The 19,696-nt window shown below is 43.0% G+C and overlaps 1 protein-coding gene across 3 annotated transcripts in view; it reads right to left on the bottom strand.

Annotated features, from left to right (window-relative positions):
- LOC139384512 (paired amphipathic helix protein Sin3a-like) overlaps window positions 1–5,276 on the bottom strand; it is a 320,209-nt gene extending 314,933 nt beyond the window's left edge. For all 3 annotated transcript variants that reach the window (XR_011628868.1, XM_071129339.1, XM_071129341.1), the window contains exons 1-2: window positions 4,939–5,276; window positions 3,294–3,498 (exon numbers count right to left, since the gene is read on the bottom strand). Coding sequence is in view for 2 of the 3 variants with exons in the window: in XM_071129339.1 (XP_070985440.1) it covers window positions 3,294–3,476 (183 nt within the window). In the remaining variant the exon portion in view is untranslated. The remainder of the gene's footprint in view (window positions 1–3,293; window positions 3,499–4,938) is intronic.
- Window positions 5,277–19,696: the final 14,420 nt, after the last annotated feature.

Below are 19,696 nucleotides of genomic sequence, written 5' to 3'. Positions count from 1 at the left end.
TTGTGGGCTCGATTACAGGCTCAAAATGGTCAGAAACAAAGTCCTTTCTTCTGAAACTCGTCAGTCTATTCTTGTTCTGAGAAATGAAGGCTATTTCATGTGAGAAATTGCCAAGAAACTGAAGATCCCGTACAACGCTATGTACGACTCCCTTCACAGAACAGTGCAAAATGGCTCTAAACAGAATAGAAGGAGTGGGAGGCCCCGGGGCACAACTGAGCAAGAGGACAAGTACATTAGTGTCTAGTTTGAGAAACAGACGCTTCAAGTCCTCAACTGGCAGCTTCATTAAATAGTACCCGCAAAACACTAGTCAACGTCAACAGCGAAGAGGCAACTTCGGGATGCTGGCATTCTAGGCAGAGTTGCAAAGAAAAAGCCATCTCTCAGACTGGCCAATAAAAATAAAAGATTAAGCTGGACAAAAGAACAGACATTTTACAGAGGAACTCTGCCTAGAAGGCCAGCATCCCGGAGTCGCCTCTTCACTGTTGACGTTGAGAGTGGTGTTTTGCTGGTACTATTTAATGACGCTGCCAGTTGAGGACTTGTGAGGCGTCTGTTTCTCAAACAAGAAACCCTAATGTACTTGTCCTCTTGCTCAGTTGTGCACCGGGGCCTCCCATTCCTATTTCTATTCTGGTTAGGGCCAGTTTGCGCTGTTCTGTGAAGGGAGTAGTACACAGCGTTGTATGAGATCTTCAGTTTCTTGGCAATTTCTCACGTGGAATAGCCTTCATTTCTCAGAACAAGAATAGACTGACGAGTTTCAGAAGAAAGGACTTTGTTTCTGACCATTTTGAGCCTGTAATTGAACCCGCTAATGCTCCAGGCCAGTTTTATTGCTTCTTTAATCAGAACAGTTTTCAGCTGTGCTAACAATTTCAAAAGGGTTTTCTAATGACCAATTAGCCTTTTAAAATGATTAACTTGGATTAGCTAACACAACGTGCCATTGGAACACAGGAGTGATGGTTGTTGATAATGGATCTCTGTACGCCTATGAAGTTATTCCATTAGCCGTTTCCAGCTACAATAGTCATTTACAACATTAACAATGTCTACACTGTTTATGATCAATTTTATATGTTATTTTAATGGACAAAAAAAAATGTGATTTTCTTTCAAAACCAAGGAAATTTCTAAGTGACCCCAAACGTTTGAATGGTAGTGTACATCAGCACATACAGATAAAACAGTTGAATACTATATTTACATACGCAACTATACAGTAATAAGTAAATGAATACATGTTTACATAACAAATGAAGAAATAAGCCAATGACTTGTGGTTCAAATCTCCAAAAGGAAACTAAACACGCAGAAACAAAGAACTTGAGAAGAGGTTCTGGCAAAGAATGACACAACAAAGGAAAGGGGTCTTAGTGAGCTGGAACCTTGCTGGTCTTGGCCGGTGTAGGCTGGGTGGGTAGAGCAGTGCTGGCTGTGGCGGTGCTGGTGGGGGGTCCACTGGGCAGCTGCAGGGCCTGGTGATGATGGGGCACCGGCTGGCTGGGTGGCCCCGTAACGGGGAGGTTCTGGACAGAGATGCCGTGCGGGGTGATGTAGTGGATCTGTCCTGGTGTGGTCACGTTGACCTGCTCGTTGGTCTGGACCTCGATCTTGTAGCCCGGCGGCAGGAAGGTGTTGAATCCCATGATGAGGTCTGGGTGGCCCTTGAAGAGCTGGGAGACACGGCTGATCACACCTGGAGTGTCGATGCTGTGAAAGTAAATGTGCGTGTTTAAGACTGACTACATGGTAGTTAGACTGTGCAGAATCACTGATCTACAAATCACTTTGCTTCTCAAATAACTACTAATTATGTGATCAAGATTAGTGATTCCCCACCTCGTCTTGCTCAAACTGATCCCCTCAAACACATGGAATGTCTTCCTGCAGCAAGAGTTCACGGCTTACATGGATGTTTACAGTGTTTGCTTAGAAAAACAAACTAAATTGTAACTGACCTCTGTGACTTGAACTCTTTCATGATGTCAAGGAAGTCGTTGTAGACTTGAGGCTGATTCCCAAACTGCAGTTTCACTTGATCCAAGTAAGACAGAGCATCTTCAACCTACAAACACAGTTATGCCAGTCAAACAATGTTTTCAAAGGTATAAGGAGATGAAGTGGGCATTGATCAAGATAATGAAAACATCCCAATGAGCTCCATACTTTAATTGTTGACTAGTCTCATTGCTGCATTATCTACTAGTGATGGGGGGGCTCAATACAGTTACACATAGGGATATTATTTTGGATGATATATCCTATCATTTTGACAATATCCCAATATTATTTTTGCACTAGTTGGCTGAACCACCTTAAAAAAGGTATTTAACCTTTATTTAACCAGGCAAGTCAGTTAAGAACAAATTCTTATTTACAATGACGGCCTACCCCATCCAAACCCTCCCCTAACCAGGAAGATGATGGGCTAATTGTGCACCACCCTATGGGACTCCGATCACGGCTGGTGGTGATACAGCCCGGAATGGAACCCGGGTCTGTAGCGATGCAGTGCCTTAGACCGCTGCTCCATTCTGGATCCCTATACTCCAGTACTTCTCCTTCATAGCTTGTTTTCAGCACTTTTATTTCCATGACTGATCAAAACTAATTTTCCCATGGCTCTCGTCCCTCTGCAGCAGCCATACAGTGAGCAATGTTTGTAATGTGGAATAGCAATACAATGACAGAATACATATAGAATCGCAATACACATCGGTACCTAAATATGGTGATGATATTGTATCCCTGGCAACTCCCAGCCCTATTATCTACCATGCTTTGAAATCAACAGGTCCTAATTGAGTCCATCATACCTCTATTTTATTCTGTATTTAGTACATGTGCTTATTTTTCATCTCTTTTGTACATTCAATAAAATGTATACATATGAAAAATGCACCTTGAGTCGCTGGAACTGGGCACCCTGTGAGGGGGCCATAGGGGCCAAAGGATGGGCATGGCTCTGGACCACCCCCTGTGATTGGACAGCTGGACTGTGGGGGTGGGGCCCAACAAGTGCAGCGGGACTAGAGGCATGTCCATGACCACTGGAGTTCTGGGGCATTGTGGGAACCTGGAGGACAAGATTCAGTCAAATATCAGCATTCTGCCTGTGGTAAAATAGTAAACAAAGCCTTGAAAAAGGCAAATACAGAAGCTACAGTTTGCTGGTTAATTGGCACTTATAAATTAATGCATTGTAGAGTCTAGCAAAATTATTATTTTCTGTGCAACATGCTCTCATCTAGATTAAAGAGATATGGCAACAGTTCCCATACCTGGTAACCCTGGGGGATGGAGTATTGGATGCCGGGGGAAGGCTGCATGTTGTCGGTGACGGCCTCGTACACGGCTGGGGCTAGGACGCGGTGCTGGAAGCCCTCCGCAGTACCCGGGACTGGGGGGCGACGCTGCTGCTGGGACGCAAATACTGGTTCCTGATCCTCCGCACGCCGCTTCATTGTATATTCATACTCAAAAGAGCTAGGAGGCACAGGTACAACACAGTTAACATTTAGGCATATTTGATTGATAAATCGATAGTCACCCTGACACAACTGCGAATTCCAAGATGGATACAGTCATTTAGCACATTTCAGACTCTGTGGCACACATTTATGGGATTCTCCAGTTTCTGTCTCACCCACAACTAGTGGCTATATTTGAAAAAATGTGATGATATGAACGTTATTGTGATCACTTTGGAGGGAGAGTGGTAGCCCCCCCCCCCCCCCTCAACAAGGCTGGAGAATTCAGTACGACACAAAGAAGGATGTTTGACCAGAATATGAGCTAGAATTCGCATTGACTGCTTTAGTGGACAATACATAGATTACTATGTAGCTAACTACAGTGTGTAGGGACGAGGGACGCATTGGCAAGATACCGACTGGACAACGTTATTCAACCATTTATTTAGTTAGCGTGCTTGCTAAGATAACTAGGAAGTAACGTTACTCTCATCACTCAAGATGGTAAACCAACATATGGAATATGGCTAGGGAACACATGCATAAATCTAATCCAATTAAATGTATGTTTCTTATTTAGCGGTGGCGACACGTCCCAAAGACAATCCACAAGCTAACAGTGAGATGTTAACTGGCTAGCGGTTAGCTTCTAAACCAGCCATAAGACCTGCCCATTCCCCTCCCCCTCTGCCAAGAGAGGGCCTGACGCCATCCACTGCTAGCGGAGTCGTGCGCGCCCGAACTTGTGTGGCTAAATGTACGAGCGTGTCAGGTCAAATAATCTACAGAGTACTGTTAACTATTCGCCTTTTCATTTTTAACTAACGCGTTAGCCTTAGCTGCCGTAATAACGAAAATGTCAATTAAAAATAGATTTCAGTTAACGCTAGCTAACAAGGGATGGTTGACTTCCCGGTGGTCTTTTTAGTAAGCTACTGCTAGCAACACATTGTGGCTTTACGCTAACCAGCCATGTTCGAACGTCATCATCATGAAACCCAGTGATTCGACTAACGTTAGGTAGCACAACAACTGTCCTTGCTAACATTATCTCAATACTGTAGCAAATACTGTTTTTCGCTGGATAAATGTGTTTTTCACGATTAGCTAGTTAGTCGTTAATTTGTCCGAATCCTATCTAAATGTTTAGCTAGCCAACTACTGTTGTACGATGCTGTTCACTAGCTCATGGAACTACTGTAGCTAGCTAATCGTCAAAAACACATTAGCCAGCGAACATTAGCGACATTTTCGACATGCTAAAGCAGGCATCGTTAATGTTTAAAGACTCAGTCTGCCAGCAGAAAGATAACATTTTCTGAGATGTATTGATGCATCTGTCTGACAAGGTTATGTAGCAACTTGCTGTAACAGCACGTAGCTAGCGCCATTTAGTTTTGCTTCAAATGGGCTTAGTTAGCTAGCTAACGTTAGCTTGAGAGATAAAACTCACCTCAACTGACTGAGACCAATAACAACTTGTCGAACCAAATTTGGATTTTCTCAGTCAAATGACAAAAATTCGCCAGTTAAACCGTATCAAGATTGAGGGTGCATATTCCAATTGAAATGTCAAAGAAGAACTGCCCCTGCTAGCAAACCCGCTAACAACAATCCCTGTGGCTAGTACGCTCCTTGAACAGAGGCGTGGTTCCAATGAGGGCGGCCTAGTCTCCTCCCATTCTAAATGATAATTGGCAACTCTTCAACAGAGGAAACAATAGCAACGGAACTTCATTGGTCAGATTTCCAGTCACTCAGATCAAGGAAAAAATGTTACTTACAGGCATTTTTAGACCTCCGCAAACTTTTTTTTACCATTGACTACAAAATATCATATATATATATAACCATAAACTCGATGATAATGTAATAAATATAGCTACTATACCTGTATGAACATAATACGCTACTTTCTTGTCGTATCTTGACACGGGGATACAGCACAACCGCATAAACACACCAATTCATGCATAGGTATTATAGTGCTCAACGACTTCATAAGCACAACATATAGTATTTATGAACCAGACTATAGATGCTTCACAAATCAGTTATAACCAAAGCAATACTATAAAAGGTGCTTACTTCTGGTGCTTTTCCAAATAGTAAATTACATATTCTTACGAATGACTTCGGAGAATCTGGTAGTCAGTCAGAGGGTTTATGTTTCATAGGTATAAAATGTTTGAATTAAGTGAAATTCCTGAGGATTAACACTATTTCAGCGGTAGTAGGAGACCAATACGCCTTTTTGTGACCAACTGCGTATCAGACCTGGTTTGTCCTTGCACCTGAAGACTGATAGTATTTATGCTGCAGTAGTTTATGTGTCGGGGGGCTAGGGTCAGTTTGTTATATCTGGAGTACTTCTCCTGTCCTATTCGGTGTCCTGTGTGAATCTAAGTGTGCGTTCTCTAATTCTCTCTTTCTCTCTCTCGGAGGACCTGAGCCCTAGGACCATGCCCCAGGACTACCTGACATGATGACTCCTTGCTGTCACCAGTCCACCTGGCCGTGCTGCTGCTCCAGTTTCTTTCAACTGTTCTGCCTTATTATTATTCGACCATGCTGGTCATTTATGAACATTTGAACATCTTGGCCATGTTCTGTTATAATCTCCACCCGGCACAGCCAGAAGAGGACTGGCCATCCCACATATGCTCTCTCTAATTCTCTCTTTCTTTCTCTCTCTCGGAGGACCTGAGCCCTAGGACCATGCCCCAGGAATACCTGACATGATGACTCCTTGCTGTCCCCAGTCCACCTGAATGTGCTGCTGCTCCAGTTTCAACTGTTCTGCCTTATTATTATTCGACCATGCTGGTCAATTATGAACATTTGAACATCTTGACCATGTTCTGTTATAATCTCCACCCGGCACAGCCAGAAGAGGACTGGCCACCCCACATAGCCTGGTTCCTCTCTAGGTTTCTTCCTAGGTTTTGGCCTTTCTAGGGAGTTTTTCCTAGCCACCGTGCTTCTACACCTGCATTGCTTGCTGTTTGGGGTTTTAGGCTGGGTTTCTGTACAGCACTTTGAGATATCAGCTGATGTACGAAGGGCTATATAAATAAATTTGATTTGAAATTTGATTTGATTTGATAGCCAGATGAACTAAAGCCCCAGCAGGAGTCGTCTTTGTGCGTACATAAGCACGATCTATGTTTGTAGTAAACGTGGGGCGGGAGTAGTATCAATAATATTGATTAGTTAAGGCCGGGTTACTGTAATGATGTGACAACTGTTGATGGCTTTATAAATACATTTGATTGGTATTCGTTGGGAGTTATTAGAAAGGTTGTTAAAAAAACAAGAAAAACAACTTTGAAAACCTTTCAATTTCACTTAACAGTGGAGGAAACTCTTGTAAATATGTGTCAACGGCAGTTTAAAAATAAAATTGAGTATAATTTGCTAATTGCAGGATAATTTTACTCAACCCCCCCCCCCCCCCCCCCCTATATTCATTAGTCCACTTTTGATACATTCCCACAAAAGTGTGCATGCCAACATCCAATTAAGATATACTACACTGCTCAAAAAAATAAAGGAAACACTTAAACAACACAATGTAACTCCAAGTCAATCACACTTCTGTGAAATCAAAATGTCCACTTAGGAAGCAACACTGATTGACAATAACTTTCACATGCTGTTGTGCAAATGGAATAGACAACAGGTGGAAATTATAGGCAATTAGCAAGACACCCCCAATAAAGGAGTGGTTCTGCAGGTGGTGACCACAGACCACTTCTCAGTTCCTATGCTTCCTGGCTGATGTTTTGGTCACTTTTGAATGCTGGCAGTGCTTTCACTCTAGTGGTAGCATGAGACGGAGTCTACAACCCACACAAGTGGCTCAGGTATTGCAGCTCATCCAGGATGGCACATCAATGCGAGCTGTGGCAAGAAAGTTTGCTGTGTCTGTCAGCGTAGTGTCCAGAGCATGGAGGCGCTACCAGGAGACAGGCCAGTACATCAGGAGACGTGGAGGAGGCCGTAGGAGGGCAACAATCCAGCAGCAGGACCGCTACCTCCACCTTTGTGCAAGGAGGAGCAGGAGGAGCACTGCCAGAGCCCTGCAAAATGACCTCCAGCAGGCCACAAATGTGCATGTGTCTGCTCAAACGGTCAGAAACAGACTCCATGAGGGCCCGACGTCCACAGGTGGGGGTTGTGCTTACAGCCCAACACCATGCAGGACGTTTGGCATTTGCCAGAGAACACCAATATTGGCAGATTCGCCACTGGCGCCCTGTGCTCTTCACAGATGAAAGCAGGTTCACACTGAGCACATGTGACAGTCTGGAGACGCCGTGGAGAACGTTCTGCTGCCTGCAACATCCTCCACCATGACCGGTTTGGCGGTGGGTCAGTCATGGTGTGGGGTGGCATTTCTTTGGGAGGCCGCACAGCCCTCCATGTGCTCGCCAGAGGTAGCCTGACTGCCATTAGGTACCGAGATGAGATCCTCAGACACATTGTGAGACCATATGCTGGTGCGGTTGGCCCTGGGTTCCTCCTAATGCAAGACAATGCTAGACCTCATGTGGCTGGAGTGACTTAGCAGTTCCTGCAAGAGGAAGGCATTGATGCTATGGACTGGCCCGCCCGTTCCCCAGACCTGAATCCAATTGAGCACATCTGGGACATCATGTCTCGCTCCATCCACCAATGCCACGTTGCACCACAGACTGTCCAGGAGTTGGCGGATGCTTTAGTCCAGGTCTGGGAGGAGATCCCTCAGGAGACCATCCGCCACCTCATCAGGAGCATGCCCAGGCATTGTAGGGAGGTCATACAGGCACATGGAGGCCACACACACACTACTGAGCCTCATTTTAAAGACATTACATCAAAGTTGGATCAGCCTGTAGTGTGGTTTTCCACTTTCATTTTGTGTGACTCCAAATCCAGACCTCTATGGGTTGACAAATTTGATTTCCATTGATCATTTTTGTGTGATTTTGTTGTCAGCACATTCAACTATGTAAAGAAAAAATATTTAATAAGAATATTTCATTCATTCAGATCTAGGATGTGTTATTTTAGTGCTCCCTTTATTTTTTCGAGCAGTGTACTTCAAGTCAGTCTTTGTGTGTTCTCAAATGTTATTTGGGCATCTTACCTAAAAAAAATATTGTGGAACTAGTTACAAACACAATCAGCGCTTTTGTATGTAAAAATGTGTAAAATATGGTTGCCCAAATAATAATTTATAGCTGAATGAACATATGAGACAAGTTGAGAAAACACATTTTAAGTTGACTGAATTCTTGTCAAATTGGAGTTAAGTTTGAGTAATTTTTTGTTGTTCAGGTCACACTTGGACCGAAAAGTTGAGTAAACAAAAAAAGGCTGTGGAACCAGTTACTTAATAATAATTAGTTGAAACTATATTTTATTTATATTTTTTACAGTGCATGCACGACCAGGTCAAATTTTAAACAATTACTTTATGTTCATATCCAGGATTACATTTTGAACAGGATTTTTGGACGAAAATAGTTATAAACAGCAGTTAAAAATAGCTAAAGCTCAGACACTCCAGTAAGATTGTCAAACGTTTGCCTGGTAAAATTGTCAAACATTTGCCTCCCGAATGTATTTAGAAACTCTGAACAGTGTCGGCAGTCACTCTTTTGTGATCACATAACAAAGACCTTGGAAGTCGTCACACACTCACTTTTAAAATACTCCAAACCAGAAGGTGGCAGTAGCGTTGTTTGGCAATGCATATCCGTGCGTCTTGTTTATGGTCTAGATTACCAGACATCTGTGTTTATGTTGCTACTAGCCAGATGGCCACAGCTAGATAACTACCTAAAGTGAAGAAGAAACAATTTTATTCACTCTCCATAATCCCAAAGTACTAGTCCATAGCCAAAAGTTTAGCTAGCTAACGTTTGGTAGCTAAAGTTAGGCAGCTAACTGCACAACTCGGCAACTGACACAGGCAGCTGTTTCATGGACACTAGCGAATCCATTGTTATTTACATACAATGTCAATACTAACTACAGTGGTTGGTTAGCTAGCTTGGAGGAATAATTGAGTATTGTGTCTGTGCATTTAGTTAGTTTCCATCCCATAGCCCACATTGCATATGAAGTGTGACTGGCTCATCCGAGGATGTGCGGAAAACTGCCCTCTCTTTTTTTCCCCGTTGTTGGCTCCCCAACGTGGGGGTTGGTGCTCTCTGATTGGGTTTCCACTAGTTACCGCAAAGTCCAAAATTGTCTACATCATAACAATTAATGAAAACAAACATTTGCTTTCTGGTCTTAATTTAAGGTTATGGTTAGGCATAATGTTAGCAGTGTGGTTAAGTTTGAGTTTAAAATCAAATTTTAGGTTTATGACTTTGTGGCTGTGGTAACTAATGACGAACCTCTGATTGGCTCAAAATCAGGTTGTTGGCCACTGACTAGAAGCCGTAGGTTCCTCGCTACCAGGTTGGCACGCAGCAGCTACCGCTTTTGCTCTAGCAAGATAAGGAATGCCACCCGCTGTGATAAGTACCTTTCAGCAGTGAGATTCTCTGTGTTTCGTGCTTTACATGCACAAATTTCGAGTTTTGATGCAATGTATGTCTGTCTACCTATGTCCTCAGAGAAAATGTAGAAACCACCATGGGTAGTTTTACTGTACAAAATAATTATCTTGAAAACGACCCATTCAATGTAAGAAGTGTAATATCATTAATTCCATTGGATTCTTATGATGTAAATTAGTATGCAGTAATTCACGAGAGCTACAATTGAACAACATTGGAATTATAAGCCTTGCTCTCTTCAGTGATGAAGCAGGCCTTGAAGTAAGACATGAATGACAGCCAAGACCACGCCCACTGCCATGTTTGAGTCCTCAGTCGGAGCTAGAGTAGGAGAAAGTAGAGGAGAGAATCCAATTGAGGGTAAATATCACTGGTTAGTTCTACTTTATTGGTAAGTGCTGGTCATCTTTTCCCTATCGGTTGGAATACTGCCGGGCTAAAGCCCCCAAAGATAAATTGAAGCTACAGCTAAGTTTACAAATCCTACCATTTGAGGCTGTTGCAGTTGGTGCTGCTGTTGCACTAATGGTACCAGTGGGGGTGGTTGCTGGGACCACAGTGGTAGTTGCCAGTGCAGCGGTGGTGGGTACGAGGCTAACAGGGCCGGAGCGGACGGTGTAGCTCCTGGTCAACACGTTGTCAACCATTACCTGGTTGCTGCTGGCCCTGTCACACTGATCAGGACACTTCTGAGAGGGCCTCGTGGTGACACAGAGATACACTGTACACTCCACGTACATCTGCAGACGACAAGAGACACGATCAACTACACATGCAACACTTGTACTACTGATTGTTACACTATATGTGATCATATAGGCTAACGTTGTTAGAGAGAGTCGGACCCAAGACCACAAAAATCTTGGAGAAACATATTGTGAGAATTTGAAATGAGCATTATACACATTTGATGGCCTTTCAGATGGACATATACTGTTATTCAAACAGAGCTGAAAGGGACAAACACATAGTGGCAGACTGACACATGGATTGAAGTGGATAAATCAGTAATAACAATAATAAAACATGTTTTAAATTAAATATTATAAACTGGGAGTTTCGAGCCCTGAATGCTGATTGCATGATCAGCTGTGGTATATCAGACCGTATACCACAGGTAGGACAAAACATTTATTTTTACTGCTCTAATTACATTGGTAACCAGTTTATAATAGCAATAAGGAACCTCTGCTGTTTGTGGTATATGGTCAATATACCACGGCTAACGACTGTATCCAGGCACTCTGCGTTGCGTTGTGCATAAGAACAGCCCTTAGCCTTGGTATATTGGCTATATATATGCACAACCCCTCGTGCATTATTGCTTAAGTATGGGATATAGGCACTAGTTAGTTTATTTATTTTTAGTCCCTGGGCTTTAGCTCAACTGGATAGTCATGTTGGCAGGTTCCGGATGCCCGAGAGACAAATGGGAGCACCCTTCATATTCCCGAAGAGAGATACATGGCCAGAAAGACACACCGTGGTTCCTTTAGTTTTGTAAGTGCTCAGGTTGATTCGGTATACCCTGACAGTGGGGGTTGAAGTCAGAATCTCCAGGGTTCCATTTCCAGCCGAACACCTGAGAAAGAAGGAAGACATTTCATGTTTTTAATGTATGTGAGAGAAGCGGTTTCAAAACAGAGGCAATCTCAGTAAACTATCCATTTCATAGCGACTTGACAAATTGCTTTCACCTCAACTGAGTTAAATGGACAGTTTTCTGAATTCCATGCATTGTTTAGTTCATATGGCTTATTGTAGAGCTTGAATTAAAAACCCAAGTACTCCATTTGGGGTAATAACAAATAATTAAGATTGGGTAAAAATGTCAGAAAACTATCACTGACCCCTGATCCAGGATACAGTGGCTGTCAGCCATGTCTTCTGTCTCGGACTCCATGCACTTGCCCACCATCAGCTCTGCCCTGTCCAGAGAGGTGTTGGAGAACACATGCAGGTCCAGTGTGTCCAGCCTGCTCGCGGTGCGGACCGACGTCTCTCGACGGACACGCTGTGAGAAAGGGAGGAGGTGGCGGAACTTGGGGATTTTAGTTCTGTTAGCCATGGGCCCCTCCCCAGGCCGGTAGAACTCCAACCAGAACTTGATGATGCCGAAGGTCTCCTGCTCCGACGGCATGTTGATGGCATACCGCGGGCCCTTGGCCTCGACGCCGGGGAAACGGCAGGCGAGCGACATAATCAGGGTGGGCTGCCGACTGATGACAGTGTTGCGTACACTTCGCAGGGTGTTGGTGTACACCATCTCTGAACCAGAGTGCTGAGGAGAAAAGGAACAGGATCATGTGTGGATATTCTGGTTCGTTCACACATCACAGCAGACAGTCTGTTAAAACTGATTTATGGAAGGAGCAGTGGCGTGCATTCATGTATGCAAAGGGAAGCCAGGCTTCCTCAAAAAACTGACCAAGAAAAAAACATATAAAATGATATATCTTTCATCTCTGAGTTTCATAATTTTCCTTCAATTCGCAAGAGACTGAACGTTCTGTATCTCACCGGTGACAGCATCCGAGCGAGCGAAACAGCATTCCTCTGACTCTGTATGTGTAGCCCATCTACCTGATGCTGTCTGGTTAAAAAAAGTATGACATTGTTGCCGCCCGTAGTATTAAACGCAAGGGAAACCAGGAAGCAGTTGGTCTCCCTTGATAAAAAAAGTATAAAATGATAGCCAATCAGCGTTGAGCTAAACTGAGTGAGCTCAAAACTGTGAATGGTCCTGGCACACCAAAAATAAAAGGTCCAGAGAGGCCAGTTTGGAATTGGCTTCACACCAATCACATCACATCGAGAGCAAAACGTTATTGACAGAAAAAAATGGATTTGTTGCATCTTGTTGCATTGTTGTCCTCGAGTGGCTAGCTAGCTAGCTAAAATTGTCCCGTTCTTAAATTAGCCATAGATGAAGATAGAGATTTGGAATTGTAGTTTTACTTAATTATCCTTACTGGCCAATGATTATAACAGTGATTCTTATCCAACCAACCATACATTGTGTCCCCGGCCTGAGAGCATGTAAGTTCAATATGTAGCTAAATGTAGTAGGCTAATGTTAACTAGCTGGCTCATCATTACATGAAAGTTAGGCTAGCGAGCAAGTATTTTAGCCAGGTAGCCTAGGACAACAAAAACTAAAAGCATGTACTGTATGACAGAATCATAGACTGTTTCGTCAACATGAGAAGAGGATGGAATTGACATTTCTCTGCAAGTAGGCTGGGTCAACATGTTTTTTCTACTTGCAAGAACACATACAGTGGAAGTCGGAAGTTTACATACACTTAGGTTGGAGTCATTAAAACTAGTTTTTCAACCACTCCACAAATTTCTTGTTAACAAACTATAGTTTTGGCAAGTCGGTTAGGACATCTACTTTGTGCATGACACAAGTCATTTTTCCAACAATTTGTTACAGACAGATTATTTCACTTATAATTCACTGTATAACAATTCCAGTGGGTCAGAAGTTTACATACACTAAGTTGACTGTGCCTTTAAACAGCTTGGAAAATTCCAGAAAATGATGTCATGGCTTTAGAAGCTTCTGATAGGCTAATTGACATCATTTGAGTCAACTGGAGGTGTAAATGTGGATGTATTTCAAGGCCTACCTTCAAACTCAGTGCCTCTTTGCTTGACATCATGGGAAAATCAAAAGAAATCAGCCAAGACCTCAGAAAAAATATTGTAGACCTCCACAAGTCTGGTTCATCCTTGGGAGCAATTTCCAAACGCCTGAAGGTACCACGTTCAACTGTACAAACAATAGTACGCAAGTATAAACACCATGGGACCATGCAGCCGTCATACCGATCAGGAAGGAGACACCTTCTGTCTCCTAGAGATGAACGTACTTTGGTGCGAAAAGTGCAAATCAATCCCAGAACAACAGCAAAGGACCTTGTGAAGATTCTGGAGGAAACAGGTACAAAAGTATCTATATACACGGTAAAACAAATCTTATATCGACATAACCTGAATGGCTGCTCAGCAAGGAAGAAGTCACTGCTCCAAAACCGCCATAAAAAAAAAAAAGCCAGACTACGGTTTGCAACTGCACATGGGGACAAAGATCGTACTTTTTGGAGAAATGTCCTCTAGTCTGATGAAACAAAAATATAACTGTTTGGCCATAATGACCATCGTTATGTTTGGAGGAAAAAGGGGGGGGGCTTGCAAGCCGAAGAACAACATCCCAACCGTGAAACATGGGGGTGGCAGCATCATGTTGTGGGTGTGCTTTGCTACAGGAGGGACTGGTGCACTTCACAATAGAGGGCATCATGAGAAGGAAAATTATGTGGATATATTGAAGCAACATCTCAAGACCTAAGTTAAAGATTGGTCGTAAATGGGTCTTCCAAATGGACAATGACAACAAATGTACTTCCAAAGTTGTGGCAAAATGGCTTTAGGACAACAATGTCAAGGTATTGGAGTGGCCATCACAAAGCCCTGACCTCAATCCTATAGAACATTTGTGGGCAGAACTGAAAAAGCGTGTGCAAGCAAGGAGGCCTACAAACCTGACTCAGTTACACCAGCTCTGTCAGGAGGAATGGGCCAAAATTCACCCAACTTACTGTGGGAATCTTGTGGAAGGCTACCCGAAACGTTTGACCCAAGTTAAACAATTTAAAGGCAATGCTACCAAATACTAACTGAGTGTATGTAAATTTCTGACCCACTGGGAATGTGATGAAAGAAATAAAAGCTGAAATAAATAATTCTCTCTACTATTATTCTGACATTTCACATTCTTAAAATAAAGTGGTGGTAAGTGGTAAGTTTTGCTTTTGATACAGTGGGCGGAGTCTCGTACCACTCTCTTAGTGCCGCAGCCAGTCAGAGAGATGCGGGCCATCACATGGGTGGAGTTGGACGTGACACTACAGGAAGGATGGTTGAGCTGGAGCTCTGACACAACCAGGTTCTTCAGGGTGGAAATGGGGAGAACCAGATGCATCTCAGTCTTCCCACATGTCAGCTATGGAAGGAGACAGAAATAATAATCATACATGGCACATAGAGCTTTTTAAGGAACAAAATTGTATAAATGAAAAGAAAAACAAAAATAAAGGACTCAAAACAAAATATCAGACTAAACAAAACATGAATAAAGAAGAAAAAGAGTGTGATGTATCAGTGTATGGGGAGGGATCTGGATAGGAACCTGGGTTAGGGTTATGGTGAAGAGAGGAGGGATCTGGATAGGAACCTGGGTTAGGGTTATGGTGAAGAGAGGAGGGATCTGGATAGGAACCTGGGTTAGGGTTATGGTGAAGAGAGGAGGGATCTGGATAGGAACCTGGGTTAGGGTTATGGTGAAGAGAGGAGGGATCTGGATAGGAACCTGGGTTAGGGTTATGGTGAAGAGAGGAGGGATCTGGATAGGAACCTGGGTTAGGGTAAGGGTTAGGGTAGGTCAGCCAGCCAGCCAGCCAGCCAGCCATGGATATCAACTACACAGTGTGTTCTATACCTGTTCCAGTGGGAAAGGTCTCCATCTGTCCTGGAACAGAAAAAAATGTGTATATTATGAACATATTTGTTCACTGTAAACAACTACGAAACGATCCTTTCACCACTGTAAACAACTAAGAAACAATCCTTTCACCACTGTAAACAACTAAGAAACGATCCTTTCACCACTGTAAACAACTAAGAAACGATCCTTTCACCACTGTAAACAACTAAGAAACGATCCTTTCACCACTGTAAACAACTAAGAAACAATCCTTTCACCACTGTAAACAACTAAGAAACGATCCTTTCACCACTGTAAACAACTAAGAAACAATCCTTTCACCACTGTAAACAACTACGAAACGATCCTTTCACCACTGTAAACAACTAAGAAACGATCCTTTCACCACTGTAAACAACTAAGAAACGATCCTTTCACCATGCTTACTCTCGGACAGATGCACACACGCAACACACACACACACACGCAACACACACACACACACACACACACACACACAGTGGAAGAACTGTGATTGTTCTTGCCCTTACTTTGGTAAAGCCACACACATCTGGGTTCAGACTGCAAACTGTGAAGAAAAAAGGTTGTGTAAAGTACATCAGACAGGTTGGTTATAACATATGCCAAAACATTATTGGTTGTTGACAAAAAGTTACCTGTTGGTGTTGGCCAGGAAACAAAGGGGCAAAAGAGGGGGCATGTTACTGGGGCTCCGGACCCATGTGAGATTCATGGTGGCCAGAGAACCCTTGGTTTCCAGCGCTGTCCTGAAGAGGCCAGGGGGACCAACCACCACTATTTCTGACACGCTGAAGAAGAGACATACCGCAAACACAGTCAACACAGTAGAAACATGCACAGCAACTGACTAACTTCTCCATTAGAAATCCCAGATGAAAGTTTTGAAAACAACCCGTTTGTAACTTTTACACACAACTGAGAGAGAGAGAGAGAGAGAGACGAGAGAAACATAACACAAAAGGAGGGAAACTCATGGAAAAGTTCAGTAGTATAACACACCTCTAGGTTCAGTAGTATAACACACCTCTAGGTTCAGTAGTATAACACACCTCTAGGTTCAGTAGTATAACACACCTCTAGGTTCAGTAGTATAACACACCTCTAGGTTCAGTAGTATAACACACCTCTAGGTTGAGTAGTATAACACACCTCTAGGTTCAGTAGTATAACACACCTCTAGGTTCAGTAGTATAACACACCTCTAGGTTCAGTAGTATAACACACCTCTAGGTTCAGTAGTATAACACACCTCTAGGTTCAGTAGTATAACACACCTCTAGGTTCAGTAGTATAACACACCTCTAGGTTCAGTAGTATAACACACCTCTAGGTTGAGTAGTATAACACACCTCTCTAGGTCAGAATGAAAGGTGACAGACACGTTGATCTGCTCATAGGGCAGAACGTAGATGGTGGCTCCCCCTGTTGGTGTCAGTCCTGTAGTGACCGGCTCAGCAGTGCAGCTTGAGGACGCCTCCTCCACTGAAACCAAGAACAAGACAAAAGTTAAGGTTATTTAGTTTTAAACAACTTTCTTTTTAACCTCCTTCAGGTATCATACTGTATATGATTGCTCCTTTTCAAGAACTTTGGGTGTATCTCAATATAAAATGTTGCTACCGGTACATAAATATGGGTAATTCATCCATTACTAACTACTGTGTTGAAATTGTATTTTTCAAGAGCGCTTGATAAATCAATCCCAGGGTGCCTCAGACCAAGACTGAACAACACAGCTACATTATAGAGTCCAGTATGTATAGTTATTGAGAACAGACCAGCAGAATATACCTGATTCATTTCCCCCTAAAACAGGCCCATCAATAAAGCGTGAAATAGTTTGTGTGTGTCAGTCTCACCTGTAAGGGACAGGTGCAGTGGGATGGAACTGAGTGCTTTGGGTTTGTTGGTTTGGGTTTGGCGTGAAAAGTCCTCCACCATCAGCTGCACAGAGTATTGGCCAGCGGATGATTTACCGTTGTACAACAGCGTACACGTCTCCTATGAAGTAGCAATTTAAACAAATTCATCAACATTTATTTGAAAACAATTGTTCTTTGTTTTCCACAGAGCACATGCCTGAAGCCGAAAGTCTAGCCCTAAAAAAAACCCAAGTCCAACAAATAACTCTAAACTGGTTTAACCTCCCCGCACATTTAGATGGTACATGATGCATCCACAATGAGCGATTCATGTTTGCTATTTCTCTGGATAGGAATTCATGTGTGATATTTCTCTGGATAGGAATTCATGTGTGATATTTCTCTGGATAGGAATTCATGTGTGATATTTCTCTGGATAGGAATTCATGTGTGATATTTCTCTGGATAGTAATTCATGTGTGATATTTCTCTGGATAGGAATGAAATCTACACGGTTCTCTTTCTCCTTTTGTTGGCGGTTTGGGGCATCGTAACAGTCACTGCTGTGTGGACTAACACAAAGACACAGATAAGTTACGACTCACCTCCTCCATCTTCATAAAGTTGTACTGGGGGCAGTCAAGGCATTCTCCAAGGTCAGCCTGGGCAAAGCGACAGAGCACTGTGTCCCCATCCAGGTCCTTCACCGTCAGTGGGAAGTGATGTGGGCAGTTCACACGAGCCCTGACACAAGAATACACACTCAGTTAACATCATACATAGTTTTTCTCCCCACTTTATTATATATATATATATATATATTCCTCCTGGCAGCATCATTAAATAGTACCAGCAAAACACCAGTCTCAACGTCAACAGTGAAGAGGCGACTCCGGGATGCTGTCCTTCTAGACAGAGTTCCTCTGTCCAGTGTCTGTGTTCTTTTGCCCATCTTAATATTTTATTTTTATTGGCCAGTCTGAGATATGTCTTTTTCTTTGCAAGAAGAAGGCCAGCATCCTTGAGTCGCCTCTTCACTGTTGACGTTGAGACTCGTGTTTTGCGGGTACTATTTAATGAAGCTGCCAGTTGAGGACTTTTGAGGCATCTGTTTCTCAAACTAGACACTCTAATGTACTTATCCTCTTGCTCAGTTGTGACCCGGGGGCCTCCCACTCGTATTTCTATTCTGGTTAGAGCCAGTTTGCGCTGTTCTGTGAAGGGAGTAGTACACAGCGTTGTACGAGATATTCAGTTTGGCAATTTCTCGCATGGAATAGCCTTCATTTCTCAGAACAAGAATAGACTGACGAGTTTCAGAATAAAGTTCTTTGTTTCTGGCCATTTTGAGCCTGTAATCGAACCCGCAAATGCTGATGCTCCAGATACTCAACTAGTCTAAAGAAGGCCAGTTTATTGCTTCTTTAATCAGAACAACAGTTTTCAGCTGTGCTAACATAATTGCAAAAGGGTTTTCTAATGATCAATTAGCCTTTTAAAATTATAAACTTGGATTAGCTAACACAACGTGCCATTGGAACACAGGAGTGAGTGATGGTTGCTGATAATGGGCCTCTGTACGCCTGTGTAGATATTCCATTAAAAATCAGCCATTTCCAGCTACAATAGTCATTTTAACATTAACAATGTCTACACTGCATTTCTGATCAATTTGAGCTTTTCTTTCAAAAATAAGGACATTTCTAAGTGACCCCAAACTTTTGGACAGTAGTGTATCTTACAAACAAAAAGTCAGACACACAGGCAGTTTGAGGACTGGGACCCTGTTTTGAGAGACTTGAAGAGGCTGTGGCGGAACCGAAGAGCTTGACAATCGGGATGAGATACAGAGGAGAAAGAAAAAAGTATGGAAAGGGATAACGGTGCTGAGGAAGGAAAGAAGGAAGGAAGGAAGGAAGGAAGGAAGGAAGGAAGGAAGGAAGGAAGGAATGAATGGAGAGAAGGACAAAGAGGAAAGGGTCAAAATGTATCAGTCATCATGACCAAATAAATCACACTACATATCAACAGTCAAAACCGTGAGAATGTGTAGACTAGAGTAAACAGAGTAATGTTTTTATGTGCAGTACAAGACTCAGGTCCAGGTTACAGTGAGTTGAGTTACCTGAGAGGAGGAGGCAGGCTGCATTAAGGGGGCTGGTTTAGTCTCAATGGGTTAGACTGGTTGGAGGGTCCAGCCCACAAGAACAGAAACACATTCACGTTGGACCTAATTCACAGTTACAGGGGAGTCAAATA

The sequence above is a fragment of the Oncorhynchus clarkii genome, chromosome 26 (assembly GCF_045791955.1).
Source record: "Oncorhynchus clarkii lewisi isolate Uvic-CL-2024 chromosome 26, UVic_Ocla_1.0, whole genome shotgun sequence".
NCBI lineage: Eukaryota > Metazoa > Chordata > Actinopteri > Salmoniformes > Salmonidae > Oncorhynchus > Oncorhynchus clarkii.
The sequence above is the reverse complement of the archived record's forward strand: the minus strand, read 5'-3'. Positions and strand labels throughout refer to the sequence as shown.